This window comes from Haematobia irritans, chromosome 1, assembly GCF_050003625.1.
Source record: "Haematobia irritans isolate KBUSLIRL chromosome 1, ASM5000362v1, whole genome shotgun sequence".
Taxonomy (NCBI): domain Eukaryota; kingdom Metazoa; phylum Arthropoda; class Insecta; order Diptera; family Muscidae; genus Haematobia; species Haematobia irritans.
In genome coordinates, this window is record NC_134397.1 from 204,271,965 (window position 1) to 204,294,021 (window position 22,057).

At 29.5% G+C, this 22,057-nt stretch overlaps 1 protein-coding gene across 1 annotated transcript in view; it reads left to right on the forward strand.

The window, feature by feature from the left end:
- Positions 1-22,057, forward strand: part of Meltrin (disintegrin and metalloproteinase domain-containing protein meltrin) — a 340,608-nt gene that overhangs the window by 306,375 nt on the left and 12,176 nt on the right. The window contains exons 3-7 of the mRNA XM_075292619.1: positions 10,757-10,945; positions 11,095-11,240; positions 18,612-18,759; positions 18,834-19,007; positions 19,078-19,276. Coding sequence (XP_075148734.1) covers positions 10,757-10,945; positions 11,095-11,240; positions 18,612-18,759; positions 18,834-19,007; positions 19,078-19,276 — 856 coding nt within the window. The remainder of the gene's footprint in view (positions 1-10,756; positions 10,946-11,094; positions 11,241-18,611; positions 18,760-18,833; positions 19,008-19,077; positions 19,277-22,057) is intronic.

Below are 22,057 nucleotides of genomic sequence, written 5' to 3' on the forward strand. Positions count from 1 at the left end.
GAATATGATCACCTCAAACTTGTTTCAAGAGCAAAATGTTATTTTTGGATGGTGACCTAACATACATGGTTGTAGGTTGTAAAAAAACTTAGTGTACCAAGATTACCCTAATGATTTAGGGATTTATAGTACAAACCAATAATCGATTTTTTTCGATTATTGACTTTTAATCAAAAATCGATTTTCGATTATTTTCTACCAATTAAAATTCGAATATTCGATTTTTCATAATTGAATTTCATAGGAATAATGGTTCTACAAAATATACGATTTTACACTAAAAAAACAGTGAATCCACCAGGAAGAAATTTTTTGGTTATTTTTAGAAAATTTAGTTTAGTTTTAGAAATTTTAAACTAAACAGTATTACAAACGCCGACATCAAGCCGATATCACAAAAATAAATAAATATTTTTCGACAAACTCAGGAAAATTTATTAGACATAATTAATTTTTTTCACCTGTTAACGAAAATTTTGTAGTTTGAAGGAAAAAATTGGAGTTCAAAATTGCAAGAATGTCTTTAGTGCCATACGAAGTTCAAGATGGGCGCATTTGTAGTAAAATTTACAAATTTAAATAAATAGTTTAATAGTTGGTAAGAAATGCCAAAAATTAGTGTTCCAATCAAACATGTTAGTTTGTTTTTACTTTGTACAATATATTTTAAAAATGTTCAATATAAAATTTTTAGGATCTGATGATCATTTATCATTATTTCCCCAAAAAAAAAATACCCTATAAATCTAAGGAAATTGAAAAATGATTGAATTGAATGATTGAAATTGTAATTATGTATTTTTTAAGTGATTTATTAAACATAGTTTTTTTATCTAATTTTTATTTGGTTCTCCGCCTTCTTATTTCAGTATGAGTCTGTCACCGTGACGGGTCTTACAAAAAATCTGTACTTTTGCCTTTTAGTAATAATCTCAATATATGCCATCTTAACTGTAAGAGCATTAAGCCTCCGAATAAGTTTGATGAACTTAAATGCATTGTGAATAATGTCCTTGATTTATTTGCAATATCTGAGACGTGGTTGTCAGCAGATATTTCTGGTCGCGTAGTTTCCATACCTGGTTATAAGCTTTGCCGTAAAGACCGTCAATTTGCTTCTAGAGGGGGTGGTGTAGGTATCTACATAAAGAATTGTTTGAACTATAAACATGTTTATAAGACTTCAGAGTGTCATTGTGAGTCTCTGTTTTTGGAACTTAGATTTGATGATATTTTGGTTCTTTTCGGTGTGGTTTACTTGCCCACGGGCAATATTAAGCATTTTGAATCTCTACACCGAGATATATTCTCTCAGTATAATTACATCCTTGCGATTGGAGATTTCAATTGTAATTTGTTCGATCCTTCCAAATCAAGTTTACTTCGATCATTTTGCGATAGGTATGATTTATCTGTTATACATAATTCGTTACCCACTCATTTTGATTTGGAAGGCGAACTACGTCACTTATTTATCATATGTTGGTAAGCGATCGTTCTTTCTCTTGTCAAGCTCAGAGTCCGTCTATTTCAGATCACTCACTCATTATTTCCAGCCTCGCGTTTAACTTTTCTTCTTCGCCAGACTATATTGAGTACAGGGACTACAACAACATAGATTGGGACGGTTTTATGGAATGTGTTGGCCACTTTGATCCTTATGTTTTCTTCAATGCTATGGATGTTGATACTAAGTGGGCATATATTTTTTCACTTTTTACTGATCTATTTTCATATGTGCCCATAGTAAGAAGGAGGGTTCGTAAGGTTAGGAATTGGATGCATGCTGAGGATATTAGGGTCTCAAGATCTCTTAGAGATCTTTCTTTTGTTGTTTTTCAAGCGACTCAGGACAATTGGAGAACTTATTGTAAGTACCGCAATAAAGCTAAATCGGTTAGTACAAAAGCTAGAAGGAAACATTTGTCTGGTCTCTTTTGAAGGGTTGGACTCTTCTGGCTTGTGGAAGCTATTTTGAGGATTTGGACCTTAATGGCCTGATGCAGTCTGAGTCATCCTTCTCTTTCCACTATATAGATGAGTTTGAGTTGGTTGAGGCCATGGATAGGATTACCTCCAAGTCAGTTGGGATTTACGGTATTAACATTACTTTGAGGATAATCTTTCCATATGTTTCCACCATTATCTTGGATCTGGTAAACTCCATTTCGACTACATGTGTGTTCCCATCCAGTTGGAAAAGCGCTCGAGTAGTTCCGATTCCTAAAACACGCATAGTCTCTGGACCTGAGGATCTTTGACCGATCTCGATATTGCCTACTGTATCGAAGGTGATTGAGCACGTTTTGAAGAGGCAACTGCTTGAGATGACATCTAATTTGTTGCACAGTTCCCAATTTGCATTTTGTCGAGGTTTTAATACGACACATTTGCTTCTTTCGTTGACTGATTCCATTCGGGCCGATATTAATGATGGGAAATTGAGTACGCTTATGTCACTAGATCTATCCAAGGAATTCAACTCTATTAATCATTTGCGACTGGTTGCCACACTCAATGATGAGTTCAATTTTTCTCCCTCTGCTTGCAGGCTTGTATATTCCTATCTATGTAATAGGACCCAATTTGTTGTTCTCAGTGGTGCTCAGTCTTGTGCTCTCTGCCGCTTTATTCAGGTGTGCCTCAGGGCTCAGTTTTGTGTCCATTGCTTTTTATTTTATATGTGAATTCCAGGAGTTGTAGGACTTTCATGTTCGCTGATGACATTTTCTTACTATTTAATGGCGCTAGTTCTTCATCTGAAATTTTTGAGAGTGATGTCAATTCCTGTCTAGATCGCTTTCTGGTGTGGTCTTCTATTAACCATCCCACTATCTCACAGTCAATGCGTTGAAAAGCAGAGCTATGGTATTTAGGTCGTCTAGAGGTTCGTTTGCATGTCCTAGGATTTTCCTGGGTCAGGAGGAGATTCAGATTGTGGATAGGCATCGTTGATACACAATTCTCTTTCAAATTTTAAAGTTAAAGAATTTTTCAACCAAATTTTCTTCCATATCAAGATACACATTTTTAACAAGGATCAATTATCTTTAAAGACTTAATTGAAAAGTTTGTCGACTACTGGTTAGGGAAATAAAACTTTATATCATAAAAATGCGTCTTCTAAGCTATTATATACACCGAAAAAATATCGTAGTTAAATTAATTCTAAATGAAACATATTTTTATTGCAAAACACGATTTGTTTTATAGTTAAATTTTATTATTTTTTTTTTCGAAATTTTCTACAGCTCAATGAAATTTTCATTTTCTTAAGTATGTCTCAAACATTTTATGAACTACACATGGGGATAAAGTTCAATGACCACACACATAAGTTCAGCATGTACTAATGCAGAAGAAAATTTTTGTAACATTCCCAAAAAAAAGTAAGGATGAACTACTGTTTGCGTTAAATGGCAGTGCCTTGGCGCCAATGATTTTTTCTTTAATTTTAGTTCATTTTTTCTTCTATGTAGTAGGGCGTAGTTTCATAAATTGCTGTTAAAAAGTACACCAGTACATGGAATTTTCCTGGTATTAAACACGCTTTGAGGAAATCTCCAAATTTGTAGTATAATTTAGTTCAATTTTGCTTGAGGTAGTTCATTCTTCCTACAAAACAGTTTACTATTTTTTCTGTGTAGATAACCAACGTTTTATCTACTAATATTCTCCCCTTCTATCTGTACGATTTATGAGAGCTTTAATTCATATAATTTTCAATGGGCTAACAGCCACGCACACCTTGTATGTTTTTTTAACTTCTTCTTTCGCATTTAATTGACTTTCTTGGCTTGTATTCCTTAATTTACAACTAATTTCTTCTTACTGTCATTAATCCTATCTTTAAACCAAATTCTTATCTTGACACTGAACTTGTTATACAGAATTTATTAGATTTTACTTCGAACATCTGTCTAAACACATATCTATCTATTACAAAGCATGTTAATTAAAGTATTTTTCGAACACACCTTTATATTGCATGTAAAATGGATATTAAAACTCGCAAGAAAAGAGAAAGGTTCTAACAAAATTAATACACTTTTCTAAAAGTTGTTTGTATCCTAGAATCATCTAATATGAAAATGTTTATTTGCAAATATATATAAAATAGACATTAATTTACACCTTAACACAACTGCTATCTATCCTACGACATTGTCCTTGAGAGCACTGTTGTTGGGACATTCTTACATTTTTATAATCAGTGTACATCTGTGGCATTTGACTTTAATTAATTTTCTCAAATGCCACAGGTGAATCGTGAATGGTGTAAGTAAAGTATACTCAATTAAATTATATTAAACGATATTAAATTAGGGGGAGCCTGAGGTTTGTAAGGAAACCAAAATGTCGACTTTTTTCAGGATTTGCAAAGACGACTGAATTTTGATATAACAGGTTGGCTGATAAGTCCCCGGTCTAACAAAGAAAAACACATTTTTTTGTCAAAATTCGTTTTTATTATTCAACATAGTTCCCTTCAAGAGCGATACAACGATTATAACGATCTTCCAATTTTTTGATACCATTTTGGTAGTACTCCTTCGGTTTTGCCTCAAAATAGGCCTCAGTTTCGGCGATCACCTCTTCATTGCAGCCAAGTTTTTTCCCTGCGAGCATCCTTTTGAGGTCTGAGAACAAGAAAATGTCGTGGTGGGGAAGCAATTCGAAGCCCAATTCATGAATTTTTGCCATCGTTCTCAATGACTTGTGACACGGTGCGTTGTCTTGGTGGAACAACACTTTTTTCTTCTTCATATGGGGCCGTTTTGCCGCGATTTCGACCTTCAAACCTCCAATAACGCCAGATATTTTCCCTTCTCAAGATAATCGATAAAAAATTATTCCATGCGCATCCTAAAGACCAGAGGCCATTACTTTGGCTGCGGACTTTGTGTCTTTCCACGCTTCGGAGTCGGTCCACCGGTCGCTGTCCACTCAGCCACGTCCACTCAGCAACACGTTCCTTTGATATCTTTCAGGCCTCTGCTATCTCGATCAACTTCATTTTACGGTCATTCAAAATCATTTTGTGGATTTTTTTGATGTTTTTCGTCGGTAACCACTTCTTTCGGGCGTCCACTGCGTTCACCGTCCTCCGTGCTCATTTCACCACGCTTGAATTTTGCATACCAATCAATTATTGTTTATTTCCCTGGGGCAGTGTCCGGAAACTCATTATCAAGACAAGTTTTTGCTTCACAGTATTTTTTCCCTTCAGAAAACAGTATTTTATCAAAACACGAAATTCCTTTTTTTCCATTTTTTTCACAATAACAAAAGTTGCTTCACAAAAGACGCTCTATCTCACAAACTAATTGACTTACAGACGTCAAATTTTGACACGAATCATTTGAAGGTTGGTACTATATAAAAATAATATGCATTTAATACTAGCGATGCCATCTATGTGTCAGACCGGGGACTTATCAGCCAACTTGTTAAGAGAAATTCACACTTTCCTCTACAAAGCCAAAAATAAGTTAATCAATCAAAATTTTAAAATATCGAAAAGACATATCTGCCATTACCTGATATTATAGCTTCCCATAATTTACAGCTAGCACTTGAAATTAATGAATTTTCTTAACTCCAAAAAAAAATATTTTTCTGATTCAATCACGAAATTAATTGATTCAATTAATTTTTAATTGAAATGTCTTCAATCACAGAAGTGATAGCATCAATTAAAAAATTAATTGAAAGTCAATTAAAAAATTAATTGAAAGTCAATTAAGCAAATAATTGATACTATTAATTTTTGTTATTGATTTTTTTTTTCAATTAAAAAATTTGTGGAATCAATTAAATTTTTAATTAAACATTTTTTTAAACTCTATTAAGACTTTAAATTAAAAAAATTTTCCTGAAACTTTTTTCTGCGCTCTGCGCCATCGACCATTACCAGATATTATAGCTTCCCAGAATTTAAAGCTAGCACTTGAAATTAGTGAATTTTCTCAAAAAAAATATTTTTCTGATTCAATCACGAAATTAATTGATTCTTTTAATTTTTTAATTGAAATGTCTTCAATCACAGAAATGATAGCATCAATTAAAAAATTAATTGAAAGTCAATTAAACAAATAATTGATACTATTAATTTTGGTTATTGATTTTTGTTTCAATTAAAAATTTGTGGAATCAATTAAATTTTTAATTAAATATTTTTTTTAAAATTCAATTAAGACTTTAAATTAAAAAAAGAAATCCTGAAATTTTTTCTGCGTTCTGGGCCATTGACCACCAAAGATTTAAAATTAGTTACCACTTCTTTCATGTGTTAATAAAGCATCATATAGTAATGACATCACACGGAATGTGTCTTTAGGTAAAATACTAACTGTCATTATTTAAACATTATGATTAAACACTTTCCTACACAGAAAAAAATCACACAAAATATTTCGAAATAAAAATTTTTCTATTAATAAATTAATTGATACAATTAACTTTTTAATAAAGATAGAAGCATAAAGTTAAATAAGTCAATGATTAAAAATGTTTAAATTTTAAAATAAAAAATTAATTGATACAATTAACTTTTTAATCAAACTCGGAAAACTAAGTCAGTTAAAAAAGTGTTGGATTTTTTTTTTAAATTTCTAAATAACAAATTATTTCAAACAATAAATTTTTAATCAAACTTAAAGCACAAAGTCCGATAAGAAAGTAATTGAAAATAGTTACATCTTTAATTTAAAAAATTAATTGAGTTTGCAATCAGTTAAATTTTTAATTGAATCAGTTAAAAAATTAATTAAAATTTTGAAATCAAATCAATTAAGTTTTTAATCAAATATTTTTTTATGCTCAATTAAATGTGATTGATACTAAAATTTTCGTGATTGAAGACATTTCAATTAAAAAATTAATTGGATCAATTACACACAAAAAATGTTTTCGGGTTCAATCACGAAATTTATTGATCCAAGTAATTTTTTAATTGGAATGTCTTCAATCACAGAAATGATAGTATCAATTAAAAAAATTAATTGAAAGTCAATTAAAAAATTTAATTGAAAGTCAATTAAAAAATTATTTGATACAATTAAAAAATGTATTGATACTATTAATTGTTGTTTCAATTTAAAATTTTTTTGAATTAATTAAATTTTTAATTGAATATTCTTTAAAATTCAATTAATACTTTAATTGGAAAAATTTTCGCGAAAAATTTTTTACGAATCATCTTTTAGAGATAGACAAAAATTTCACAAAAAAATTCATGTGTCGAATCTACAAAAAAATCAATCACGTACACAGAAAAAAAATTCACGAACATTTTTTCAACTAAATTTTTAATTGAGTTTTAAAAAATGTGCAATTAAAAATTTAATTGATTCAACAACTTTTTTTAATCAAAACAAAAATCAATCACAAAAATTAATAGTATCAATCAATAATTTTTTAATTGATATCATTTCTGTGTCTGAAGACATTTCAATTAAAAAATTAATTGCACCAATTAATTTCTTGATTGAAAAACATTTTTTTGTGTGCAATGAAAGGCAAGTTGACACTTGAAACCAAATAATTAATCTTCTAAGCCATTCGCACAAAAAAAAGTTTTTTCCGATTCAATCACGAAATTAATTGATCCAATTAGTTTTTTAAATTGAAATGTCTTCAATCACGAAAATGATAGTATCAATCACAGTTTTAATTGGGTATAAAAAATATTTGATTAATATTAAAATATTTGATTTGAAAATTTCAATTATTTTTATTGATTCAATTAAAAATTTAATTGATGTTAATTGCAAAAATCAATTAATTGCTTTGAATTAAAAGCTTAACTATTTTCAATTACTTTCTTATCAGTCTTTGTGGTTTTAGTTTAATTAATTTTATTTAAAAATTCCATCATTTTTCAATCATTGGATTAATTAACTTAATGCTTCTATCTTCATTAAAAAGTTAAGTGTATCAATTAATTTAATAATTGAAAAATTGTTCACCTTCAATCAACTTTTTAATTGGAAATATTTTGGTGATATTTTTTTCTGTGTACCAAGATTTGTTGAACGTGTAACATAGCCACAGTACAACAGACCCTAGAGTATTTGTGCCATGCCAGAGTATGTTATCAATTGGGATGGCTGATGAAATTTGTGTGTGTTTTTATACCCTCCACCATAGGATGGGGGGTATATTAACTTTGTCATTCCGTTTGTAACACATCGAAATATTGCTCTAAGACCCCATAAAGTATATATATTCTGGGTCGTGGTGAAATTCTGAGTCGATCTGAGCATGTCCGTCCGTCTGTTGAAATCACGCTAACTTCCGAACGAAACCAACTATCGACTTGAAACTTGGCACAAGTAGTTGTTATTGATGTAGGTCGGATGGTATTATAAATGGGCCCCCATATAAACGGACCCCCAAATTTGGCTTGCGGGGACTCTAAGAGAACCAAATTTCATCCGATCCAGCTGAAATTTGGTACATGGTGTCAGCGTATGATCTCGAACAACCATGCAAAAATTGGTCCACATCGGTTAATAATTATATATAGCCCCAATATAAACCGATCCCCCGATTTGGCTTGCGGAGCCTCTAAGAGAAGCAAATTTCATCCGGTCCGGTTGAAATTTGGTACATGGTGTTAGTAATGACAATGCAAAAAATGGTCCACATCGGTCCATAATTATATATAGCCCCCATATAAACCGAGCCTCCGGAGCCTCTTGGAAGACCAACATTCATCTGATTCAGTTGAAATTTGGTACGTGGTAATAATATATGTCCTCAAACACCCGTGCAAAAATTTGTCGAAATAAACCGATACCCAGATTTGACCTCTGGAGCCCCTTGGAAGAGCAAAATTCATCCGATTCGGTTGAAATTTGGTACGTGACGTTAGTATATGGTATCCAAATACCATGCAGGAATTGGTTCATATCAGTTCATAATTATATATAGCCCCCATATAAACCGATCCCCAGATTTGACCTCCGGTACCTTTTGGAGAAGCAAAATTCATCCGATCTGGTTGGAATTTGGTACGTAGTATATGATATTTAACAGCCTTGCCGAAAGTGGTCCATATCAGTCCATAATCATATATAGCCCCCATATAAACCGATCCCGAGATTTGGTTTTGGAGCCTCTTGGAGCAGCAAATTTCATCCGAGTCAGTTGAAATTTGGAACATTGTGCTTGTAGTACGTGGACGTTAACAACCATGCCTAACTAGGTCCATATCGGTATATATAGCCCTCAGATAAATAGATCCCCAATCACATAAAAATTGGTCCATCAAGTTCATAATTGTACATAGCCCCTATATAAGCGACCCCCATATTTAAATTCTTGCTCCCTACGTGCAAAAATCCATATCGATTCGTAATGATTTGTAGACTTACCTACCTACACATACCTCTTCTGTCTAATATATACCACGTATGGACTAACTGACAATTTAGAAAACGATTTAAGATACCACAACCCAAGTAATTCGATTGTGGATGACAGTCTTTCGTAGAAGTTTCTACGCAATCAATGGTGGAGGGCAGGGATGGAAAATACAATTTTTAAGAAAATACAAAAAAGTTATTTTTTTGAGCGGAAAGGTACTTTTTGCTAAATTTCAACAAAAATTTCACTGGAAGATTATTGTCAAGAGACTAAATTTTAAAGAAAATAAAATTATGACAAAATTTTCTATATAAATAAAATTTTGCAAAAATTTTCTATAGAAATAAAATTTTGCAAAAAAATTCTGTAGAAAAAAATGTTGCAAAATTTTTTCTATAGAAATAAAATTTTGCAAAAATTTCCTATAGAAATTACATTTTTACAAAATTTTCAATTGAAATAAAATTTTGACAAAATTTTCTATAAAAATAAAATTTTGCAAAAATTCTATATAGAAATAAAATTTTGACAACATTTTCTACCGAAATAAAAAATCGACGGTATAGAATCGCATTCTTTTTTCGACTAAAACATTCTTGAAGTTCAACAAAATCCTGTTTTTGACTATGTCTTTTACAAAATCAAGATTTTCTTCCCACATGAACATGTCTGGTTTGCCATATATGTAAAAGACTATTAGCAAATAAGGTTGATAAAGACTTTCTCAAAATATTAAAATATTTTGTCAAAGCTATTGTACCATAAATCTGATATTGACTCAAAAATGTCTACACAAAAGGTACTAAATCATTGGCGGGGGTACTACGGTACTGACCGGGGTGAAAAAGTATTGAAAAAAGTACTATAGTACTGCATTTTCCATCCCTGGTGGAGGGTACATAAGATTCGGCCTGGCCGAACTTATGGCCGTATATACTTGTTTTTTAATTTAATTCTTTTAAATTTAATTTAGGTTTAATTTAATTTTATATTATTTTATTTTATTTAAATTTAATTTAGTTTAATCTAATTTTATATTGTTAATTAAATTTTTTATTTTATTTTTTAAATGTTTTTTAAATTTAATTTTAAATAAATAAAATTAAAAAAATCGATTTTGTAGTCAACTTCGAGTTATTTTTGAAAAAAAATCGGTTTTTCAAAAATTCGAATTTCTATTGATTCATCATCGTATACCAAGAGATTAACAATTAACCATTGACCATGAGATATTCTCTTTCGCACAACTCGATGATTGTTGATTGAGACATTAACATTGTTTGTATTTTCACACTTCATCACCCACAACCAACCGATCTAATGAAAGTTTAATTAAAAGAATATAATATAAATTTTCTTCATCTCGTTCTTCTTCTTCTTACAGGATGGTCTTCATGTGCCCCATATCACATTAACGTATCATCACAAAGGCCAACGCATTTTAATCGATTTGAAACGTAACGACAACCTACTGCCCGATGAACATTTTTTACGTTATCAAAATTCGAACACTACCAAAGGACATGTTGTAAAGAATTTCAACAAGACTGAAATTGATTTATGCCATTATCAGGTAAGATATAGTGTGCAATATGTTTTCGAAAGCCATATCATTTTATAGTCAGTCTATCGCTTTCGTGTATTTTCAATTTCTCCTATATCCTGATGGTATTTCATTTGTGACATTTGTGTGTGTTTTTTTTTTTTTTTTTGCTTTTGCAGGGTTCTATACGTGACAAACCACAATCATATGTGGCTGTATCGACATGTAATGGTGGCATCAATGGCGTCATTTTTGATGGCATTGACACATATTTCATACATTCTGGCACTGATGGTCAATTGGAGGATGAACATTTATTATTTAGGTGAGTTTATATATAAATGAAATACACATTTATAAAGGGTGATTTGTTAAGAGCTTGATAACTTTTTTTTAAAAAAAAACGCATAAAATTTGCAAAATCTCATCGGTTCTTTATTTGAAACGTTAGATTGGTCCATGACATTCACTTTTTGAAGATAATTTCATTTAAATGTTGACCGCGGCTGCGTCTTAGGTGGTCCATTCGGAAAGTCCAATTTTGGGCAACTTTTTCGAGCATTTCGGCCGGAATAGCCCGAATTTCTTCGGAAATGTTGTCTTCCAAAGCTGGAATAGTTGCTGGCTTATTTCTGTAGACTTTAGACTTGACGTAGCCCCACAAAAAATAGTCTAAAGGCGTCAAATCGCATGATCTTGGTGGCCAACTTACCGGTCCATTTCTTGAGATGAATTGTTCTCCGAAGTTTTCCCTCAAAATGGCCATAGAATCGCGAGCTGTGTGGCATGTAGCGCCATCTTGTTGAAACCACATGTCAACCAAGTTCAGTTCTTCCATTTTTGGCAACAAAAAGTTTGTTAGCATCGAACGATAGCGATCGCCATTCACCGTAACGTTGCGTCCAACAGCATCTTTGAAAAAATACGGTCCAATGATTCCACCAGCGTACAAACCACACCAAACAGTGCATTTTTCGGGATGCATGGACAGTTCTTGAACGGCTTCTGGTTGCTCTTCACTCCAAATGCGGCAATTTTGCTTATTTACGTAGCCATTCAACCAGAAATGAGCCTCATCGCTGAACAAAATTTGTCGATAAAAAAGCGGATTTTCTGCCACTGATTTTGGTAATAAAATTCAATGATTTGCAAGCGTTGCTCGTTAGTAAGTCTATTCATGATGAAATGTCAAAGCATACTGAGCATCTTTCTCTTTGACACCATGTCTGAAATCCCACGTGATCTGTCAAATACTAATGCATGAAAATCCTAACCTCAAAAGAATCACCCTTTATATGTCTATGTTGGAAAGATAATTTAATATAAATTTTTATGAGATTTTAATTTTTTGTTTTGGAAGTTTATATTGGCAAATAGCAGAAAGTCTAAATTTAATTCAGCAGTTATTTTTGTTTGGCAATCGAACATTGTTTATATTAATTTAATTAAATATTTTAACAATTTAATTATATTTTTCTCATCAAAAATGTTGATGAAATGTTATTTTTGAGAAAAGAAAATTAATAAAATTTCTATGTTATAAAAATAAAAACAAAATAAATAAAATCTATATATTGGGGACTCGAAAAAGATATACATTTATTTGTTTATACCCACGACCATAGGTGGGTATACGGGATATACTAGCTTTGTCATTCTGTTTGTAACGCCATAGAAATGTTGGCCTGAGACCACGGTTGTCACTTGAATGTTAAATTAAAAAATAAAAATCCACCAAAAATCATTTCTTGCCGACGCGCCAAGAAAATAGTAAAAATGTTATTTGTGGTTCCGGAAGTAATGCAAAATTGACGCAGAAGCAATTAATTTAACATGGGCTTGTCATAGACGGATGTCCCCCATATCAACAGCCGTTGCACTGAATTTGCATCACTTCTTATGGTGTCATCCGAATTCAGTTTTTTATGTGAATTAAAATTTTTTGTGATATTTTCCCAATAAAATAGTTTTTATAATTTTTTATGATTTTTATCATCCTAACACTTCTATGGAACATTTGACCTTAAATATTAAAAACAATCGCAATTTTTCTAGAATGGATTTAAAATTTGTTCGGCAAAATTTAAATAATTTATACCATTTTATTATCCAATTCTGTTTTTACCCAATATGAAACAAAAAAAGTTAAAATTGCCCATTAAAAATATGAAAAACCCAAAAAATTGAATTAAAATAACTTCCTTTGTAGTTAAAAAAAAAAAAAAAACATATTTGGGAGGACATCTTTGGAAGTGCTTTCGAAGTTTTGCCTTTAGAAGAGTTTTGTAATTTTTTTTTTGCTGGGTAGCTTAAGTGCCGTTCTCTAATTTTAATAAATTTTTTTTGATAGCAATTTTGTCAGCTAACTTTTCTTAAATTCTCCGAATTACATGAATAATTAATTTTTTATTCTAAGGCATCTACACAGAAAAAAAAATATATCACCAAATATTTCTAATTAAAAAGTTAATTAAGGTTGAACATTTTTCCAATTAATAAATTAATTGATACAATTAACTTTTTAATCAAGATTGAAACATTAAGTTAATTATGTCAATGATTGAAAATTTTAAAATTTTTAAATAAAAAATTAAATGATACAATTAACTTGTTAATCAAATTCGGAAGACTAAGTCAGTAAAAAAAAAAATTATGAACATTTTTTTTAAATGTTTAATTAAAAATGCATTTCAAACAATCAATTGTTAATCGAAATAAAAACTATAAGCCAATTCAGAAAATAGTTACCTTTTTTAATAAAAAAAATTAATTGAATTTTGCAATCAACTTCAATTAAAATTTTAATTGAATCAATTAGAAAATGAATTGAAATTTGCTAATGATTTAATTTATTTTAAATTTTTAATCAAGAATTTTTTCTATGCCCAATTAAAACTGTGATTGATAATATCATTTTCGTGATTGAAGACATTTCAATTAAAAAATTAATTGGATCAATTAATTTCGTGATTGAATCAAAAAATTTTTTTGTGTGTATTCAAAAATTACGAAAATACTTTATCGATCACCCAATGTTTATAACATAAGTTAAAGTAAATATTTAAACGTATATTAAATGTGTTCATGGTATCCTGACCAACCACAATAATCAATTAATTCTAGTTAAGGCCTTACTGCCATAATCATTTATTTTATTTTTGTTAAAATAAATACACGTGACATTTTCATATTTGTATTCCTTTACTACCTTCAATGTGAACCACTTGATATATTCCAACATTTTATCCTCGATTATAAAATGAATTGATTTACTATTTACTCAGCGATTAAATTTTATAACCAAAGTGACATTTGAAAGCGTGCCACAAAGAAACCTCAACAACGAACAACCACTAGTACTTGTTTCAATATTCAATTTCATACTACTCAAGTTATTATTCATATCAATTCTCCCATCATGTTCACTATCACCTTGCAGCAGTAGTAGCAGCATTGGTCTATACAGGCGCCAATACCAGGAAAACTGGAATAGTAGAACAGACACTCGACAAAAAAAATGTCTGTTAAAAGGAATACGAATACGACTTTTGGTTTTGTAGAACATTTGGTACGTTACAGCTTTTTTTCTGCACTTGTTTGAAAAACGGGTATTGCAAACGTTCTTCGTTTGTTAGAGTTTTATGAATTTATTCGGAAAGTTCAAACTTTTATCACGAAAAAACATTCTTCCACTTTCATAAAACACAATTTTTTCTAGTGTATATCTCATAGAGCTGGTATTGTTTATTTTTTCTTCTGTAGTTGCCAACTGTTCAATAGGGAGAGCATTTAAATAAATATTTTATTTGTATGACATTTAGCAAATAAACCACTTTGACAGCAAGGCAATAAATAACAAGCTGGACATAAATAGACTTTGAGGAGCGTAAACTGATTCATGAATGGATCGTGTTTAAAAACATGCAATTAACTCTTTTGATAAAATTTTCTATAGAAATAAAATTTTGACCAAATTTTCTTTAGAAATAAAATTTTGACAAAATATTCCATAGAAATAAAATTATGGCAAATTTTCTATAGAAATAAAATTATGACAAAGTTTTCCATAGAAATAAAATTTTGACAAAACTTTCCATAGAAATAAAATTTTGACGAAATTTTCTATAGAAATAAATTGTTGACAATGTTTTCTATAGAAAGAAAATTTTAACAAAAATTTCTAAAAATATAAAATTTTGACAAAATTTTCTATAGAAATAAAATTTTGAGAAAATTTTCGATAGGAATAAAATTTTGACAAAATTTTCTATAAAAATACAATTTTGACAAAAATTTCTGTAGAAATAAAATTTGGGAAAATTTTCTATTGATATAAAATTGAGACAAAATTTTCTATAGAAATAAAATTTTGAGAAAATTTTCTATAGAAATAAAATTGTCTATTTTTATGTTAGCATGATATCAATGCAGGCCGGTTCAATGTCCAAATCATTTAAACCAGAAATTATTATTGGACAGGAAAGATCAAGGGAATTGACATTATTAAGTTACTGAAAAGAAAATGCCAGACACCCATCTCGCAAGCCTGACTATACATATTTGTTTCAGTGTTGGCCACTACACATTTCCATAGTCTTTAGCGAGATCTGGCCGAGTGAGGCGATTCAATTTGATTCTTTTATGATTTTCCCAAATTTAACCATTTTTTCACCCGCACTGTGCATCATGTTTTCGTATAACTTTACAATCCCTTAATCTTATTTTTAGAATTCGATTTGTTACTACACTAATGTACCAACAAATCGAAATCTATTTTTAAGAAATAACATTTTGAGAAAATTTTCTATAGAAATAAAATTTTGACAAAATTTTCTATAGAAATAAAATTTTGACAAAATTTTCTATAGAAATAAAATTTTGACAAAATTTTCTATAGAAATAAAATTTTGACAAAATTTTCTATAGAAATAAAATTTTGGAAAATTTTCTATTGATATAAAATTGAGACTGAATTTTCTATAGAAATAAAGTTTTGACAAAATTTTCCATAGAAATAAAATTGTGACAAAATTTTCTATAGAAATAAAAATTTTAAAAAAAATTTCTATAGATATATATTTTATATTTATTTTCTATAGAAATTAAATTTTGAGAAAATTTTCTGCAGAAATACAATTTTGAGAAAAGAAAATTCTTGACCAAAGAAATTCTTGACCAAATTTTCTATAGAAATAAAATTTTAACAAAATTTTCTACAGAAATAAAATTTGGGAAAATTTTCTACTGACATAAAATTGAGACCAAATTTTCTATAGAATAAAATTTTGACAAAATTTTCTTTAGAAATAAAATTAAAAAAAAAATCTATAGAAATAAAATTTTGACAAAATTTTCTATAGAAATAAAATATTGACAAAAATTTCTAATGAAATAAACTTTGGAAACATTTTCTATTGATATACAATTTTGAGAAAATCTGCTATTGATATAAAATTGTGACGACATTTAGTATAGAAATACAATTTTGACAAACTTTTCTTTAGAAATAAAATTTTGAGAAAGTTTTCTTTAGAAATAAAATTTTTACAAAATTTCCTATAGAAATAAAATGTTGACAAAATTTCCTATAGAAGTAAAATTTTGACAAAATTTTCTATAGAAATAAAATTTTGACAAAATTTTCTAAAGAAATAAAATTTTGACAAAATTTTCTATAGAAATAAAATTACGAGAAAATTTTCTATAGAAACAAAATTTTGACAAAAGTTTCTATAAAAATAAAATTTTGACAAAAGTTTCTATAAAAATAAAATTTTGAGAAAATTTTCTATAGAAATAAAATTTTAACAAAATTTTCTATAGAAATAAAATTTTGACAAAATTTCCTATAGAAATAATTTATTTGACAAAAGTTTCTATAGAAATAACATTTTGACAAAATTTTCTATAGAAATAAAATTTTGACAACATTTTCTATAGAAATAAAATTTTGACAAAATTTTCTATAGAAATAAAATTTTGAGAAAATTTTCTATAGAAATAAAATTTTAACAAAATTTTCTATAGAAATAAAATTTTGACAAAATTTTCTATAGAAATAAAATTATGAGAAAATTTTCTATAGAAATTAAATTTTGACAAAATTTTCTATAAAAATTAAATTTTGACAAAATTTTCTATAGAAATTAAATTTTGACAAAATTTTCTATAGAAATTTAATTTTGACAAAATATTCTATAGAAATACAATTTTGACAAAAATTTCCATAGAAATAAAATTTGGGAAAATTTTCTATTGATATAAAATTGAAACAAAATTTTCTATAGAAACAAAATTTTCTATAGAAATAAAATTTTGACAAAATTTTCTATAGAAATAAAATTTTGACAAAATTTTCTATAGAAATAAAATTTTGAGAAAATTTTCTATAGAAGAAATTTTTGAAAAATGTTTCTATAGAAATCAAATTTTGAGAAAATTTTTTATAGAAATAAAATTTTGACAAAATTTTCTATAAAAATAAAATTTTGACAAAATTTTCTATAAAAATAAAATTTTGACAAAAATTTCTAATGAAATAAAATTTGGGAAAATTTTCTATTGTTATAAAATTTTGAGAAAATCTTCTATTGATATAAAATTGGGATAAAATTTTCTATAGAAATAAACTTTGACAAAATTTTCTATAGAAATAAAATTTATTATTTTTCATGTTAGTTAGGTTAGGTGGCAGCCCGATGTATCAGGCTCACTTAGACTATTCAGTCCATTGTGATACCACATTGGTGAACTTCTCTCTTATCACTGAGTGCTGCCCGATTCCATGTTAAGCTCAATGACAAGGGACCTCCTTTTTATAGCCGAGTCCGAACGGCGTTCCACATTGCAGTGGAACCACTTAGAGAAGTTTTGAAACCCTCAGAAATGTCACCAGCATTACTGAGGTGGGATAATCCACCGCTGAAAAACTTTTTGGTGTTCGGTCGAAGCAGGAATCGAACCCACGACCTTGTGTATGCAAGGCGGGCATGCTAACCATTGCACCACGGTGGCTCCCTATTTTTCATGTTAGCCTGATACTGAAACAGTCGATTAACGTCCAAATGCATGATATCTTAATTTTACAATTTGTTGAGCTTTATGGACAAAGTAGATCAAGGAATTTGATCAATAGAACCATTGAAAAGAAAACGCCAGATACAAATCTATACACGCCTAGGCTGTACATGTTTCAGTTCGGGCGAATGAACTTTTCCACAGCCTTTAGTATAGATCTGGCTGGGAGAGATAACTCAATTTTGTCCCCTTTATGCTAACTTCTTACGGAGAAAACATTTGGGAATTTTCTTCTTACAAATTGAATCATCTTAATCTTGATCCATAAAGCTCGACAAATAATTAATTGTAAAATTAAAATAAAATTTAGACAAAATTTTCTATAGAAACAAAATTTTTTTTAAAGAAAATTATTAGACAATTTTCTATAAAATAAAATTTTGAGAATATTTTCTATAGAAATAAAATTTTGATAACGTTTTCTATAGAAATCAAGTTTTCTATAATTTCCATATCTTTAAAATTTTCATGGAGGAAATTTCATCCAATCTATGACCTTTAACTACCATGCAAAAATTGGTCTATATCTGTTCTGAATTATATATATTATGTGTATATATTATTCAAGCCTGTAAGAAATGTAAATAAATTATTAACCGTTCTTTTTTTATAATTATAGACATTCGGACTTCAATAAAAATGCCACCTGTGGTTATGATCACGATCATCATAATGAAAAAGAGGATTTTTTACAAAAAGTTGCCGAAAATAAAGTTCCACATGTGGCCAATCATATTGATGGAGCCGAATTCAATCGTATTCTCAGAGTAAGTTTTATTAACCAATTGAAAAAAGAATCCAATTCTAATACATATTCAACACTCTTCTATTTCTCTCGCAGTACAAACGTTCCGATGATGAAAGCAATATGATTCGTGGTCCCTATAATTCCAATAAACATTCATCATATGTGGAAATTGTTATCGTAGTCGATAATAAAGCTTATAAATCATTTAATGAGAATATGAAAAAAGTCCATCAACATTGTAAAGATTTGGCCAATATTATGAATGCTGTAAGTATTTACAAACAGAATTTTTCTTAAACAAATATTTTTAATAAATTGATTTTTTTTGTTCGCTTAGCTTTATGTTCCTTTAAACATTTTCATTGCCCTAGTGGGTGTGGTCATCTGGAATGAATCGAATGAAATTGAAATTACCCCGGATGCTGATATAACATTGCGAAATTTTCTAAACTATCGTCGTACCAAACTGGTTTTGGAACATCCCAACGATAGTGCCCAATTGTTAACGAAAATCAAATTCGATAAAGGTGTAGTGGGTAAGTAAATTGGATTTAAAGGCATATTTGCAGAAGGTGGCGGCTTTTCCACTTGAAAAAAATTGAAAAAGTCAAATTTTCGATTTAAGTCTGACAAAGTTGACTTTTCGGAACTTTGAAAAGCTGAAAGCCTAAGTTTTATTTTTTTCTAGTTTTACAAAATTTTACGTTCGACAGTTTTGATTATGGTAAAATCGATTTTAGAAGTTTCGACTTTCTAAATTTTAATGCCAACATCTACTTCACGTTGCATTTTTAATTCAAGGTGGATTTCTATTTCTTAAGACGATTTCGCTCACTATCAGAAGTCGATTTAGGCCAGCAACAATAAAATTACCCAACAGCGATTTTGGAGTTGATGAAATTAAAGATTCTGGGAAATGCAAATTTCACCTTCCCTTTTGAATTCAACTCCAACTCTTTTCGATTTTTTGTTATTGATGATTTTAGTCACGATCGGAAGTCGATTAGTCCATTTTGGTCAGTATTTGAAGTCGATTTAGGCCACTAACAATAATAGAACGAACACTGGTTTTTGAGGTGTTGAAAACACCGGTTCTGTCGGTTCATCGAAAATAAGAATTTCTCGATTTTCCAATTTTTATTTTTTTGTTAGAGTTGATTTTAGTCACATTCGGAAGTCGATTAGTCCATTTTAGTCAGTATTTGAAGTCGATTTAAGCCACTGACAATAATAGAACCGAACGCCGGATTATGAGGTGTTAAAAACACCGATTCTGTAGGTCCATCGAATTTCAATATGAATTTCACGTTTACCTTTAATTCAAATAAGATTTTTTCTTCTTCACTATCAGAAGTCGATTAGTCGATTTAAGGCACTAGCAATAAAAGAACCGAACATCGGTTTTCGAGGTGTTGAAACCACTGGTTCTACCGGTCCACAGAAAATGCGATTTTCACGTTCCTTTTTTAATTTAAATTCTATTTTTCCTATTATTTTTTTTTTATTTATTAAATTCGATTAATCGATTTCGGTCATTATCAGAAATCTGTTAGTCGATTTAGGGTTTTAACAATAAATGAACCGAACAGCGATTTTGGGTTGTTCAAGACACCGCGTCTGCCGGTTCATAGAAAATGAAAATTTCATGTTCCCTTTTCTAATTAAAATTCGATTTTTTTGTTAAAGTCGAGTTTTGACACTATCTGAAGTCGATTAATTGATTTTGGTCACTATCTGAAGTCGGTTTAGGTCACTAACAATAAAAGAACCGAAATCCGGGTTTTGAGTTGTTGAAAAGCACCAGTTCTATCGGTCCATCGCAAATGCGAATTTCACTTTTCCCTTTGCAATTCAAATTCGATGTTTTTTGTAAATGTCGATTTTGGTCACAATCATAAATCCGTTAGTCAACCGAACACCGGTTATTGAGGAAAAGCACCGGTTCTACCGGCCTATCAAAAATGTGAATTCCATGTTCCCTTTTTAATTCAAATTCAAATTCGATTTTTCGATTTTTTTTTTTTTTGTTAAAGTCGATTGGTCGATTTTGGCCACTAACAGAAATCCGTTAGTCGATTTAGACCACTAACTATAAAAGAACCGAATACCGGTGTTTGAGGTGTTGAAAACACCGGTTCTGCGTGTTCATTGAAAATGCGGATTTCAAGTTTCCTTTTTAATTGAAATTCGATTTTAGGGCTGTTTTCTTTTAACACTGGATGCAGCATTTGTATGGGCTATCCAGAACATCGTTGCACTGGTGTTCTATCCAGAACATCTCATCAGTGCAAGTCGAGTCGGTGTTACCAGATTGCATTTTAATAAAGTGACGCTTTTTAGATTCACAATAGCAGTTTATTGTGACTAATTTATCGAATATCATGAAATTCAAAGTGATACAGTGTCATGAATAATCGCAGCAGTACATATTTATAACTATTTGAGCATTTCATACATTAAAAATTTAAGATTTCACTTGTTTTCTGTGATTGTTTTTAAACAGCTGATGACAGTGTTGCATATTTTTTGGAGATGTCCTGGATAAACGAGTACTCTGTTTTCTTTTAGTCCGTGACTGCTTAGGGTATCCAGTGCAAAAAGAAAACAGCCGTTTTGTTTTTTAAAGTCGATTTTGGTCACTATTAGAAGTCGATTTAGGCAACCAACAATAAAAACACTGAACCGGTTTTTTCGGTCCATCGAAAATGCGAATTCCACGCTGTCTTTTTAATTCAAATTCCATTTTGTTTGTGGATTTTGGTGACTATCGGAATTCGATTTTGGTCGTTATCAGAAGTCGATTTAGGCCACTAACAATAAAAGAACCGAGCACACGGTTGCCACTCGAGCCAAACATAATCTACCAACATTTGGAGAAAATTTTACCAAACAAAAAATTTTATTTTACATTTTTTTTATTTCTATATAAAATTTTGTAAAAATTTTATTTCTATATAAAATTTTGTAAAAATTTTATTTCTATTGAAAATTTTGTCCAAATTTTATTTCTATAGAAAATTTTTTCAAAATTGTATTTCTATAGAAAATTTTGAAAAAATTTTGTCAAAATTTTATTTCTACAGAAAATTTTGTCAAAATTTTATTGCTATAGAAAATTTTGTAAAAATTTTATTTCTATAGAAAATTTTGTCAAAATTTTATTTCTATAGAATTTTTTTCAAAATTGTATTTCTATAGAAAATTTTGTCAAAATTTTATTTCACTAGAAAATTTTGTCAAAATTTTATTTCTACAGAAAATTTTATCAAAATTTTATTTCTTGTGTAAATCAGTAACTAATCAAGCTCGAGGTCATT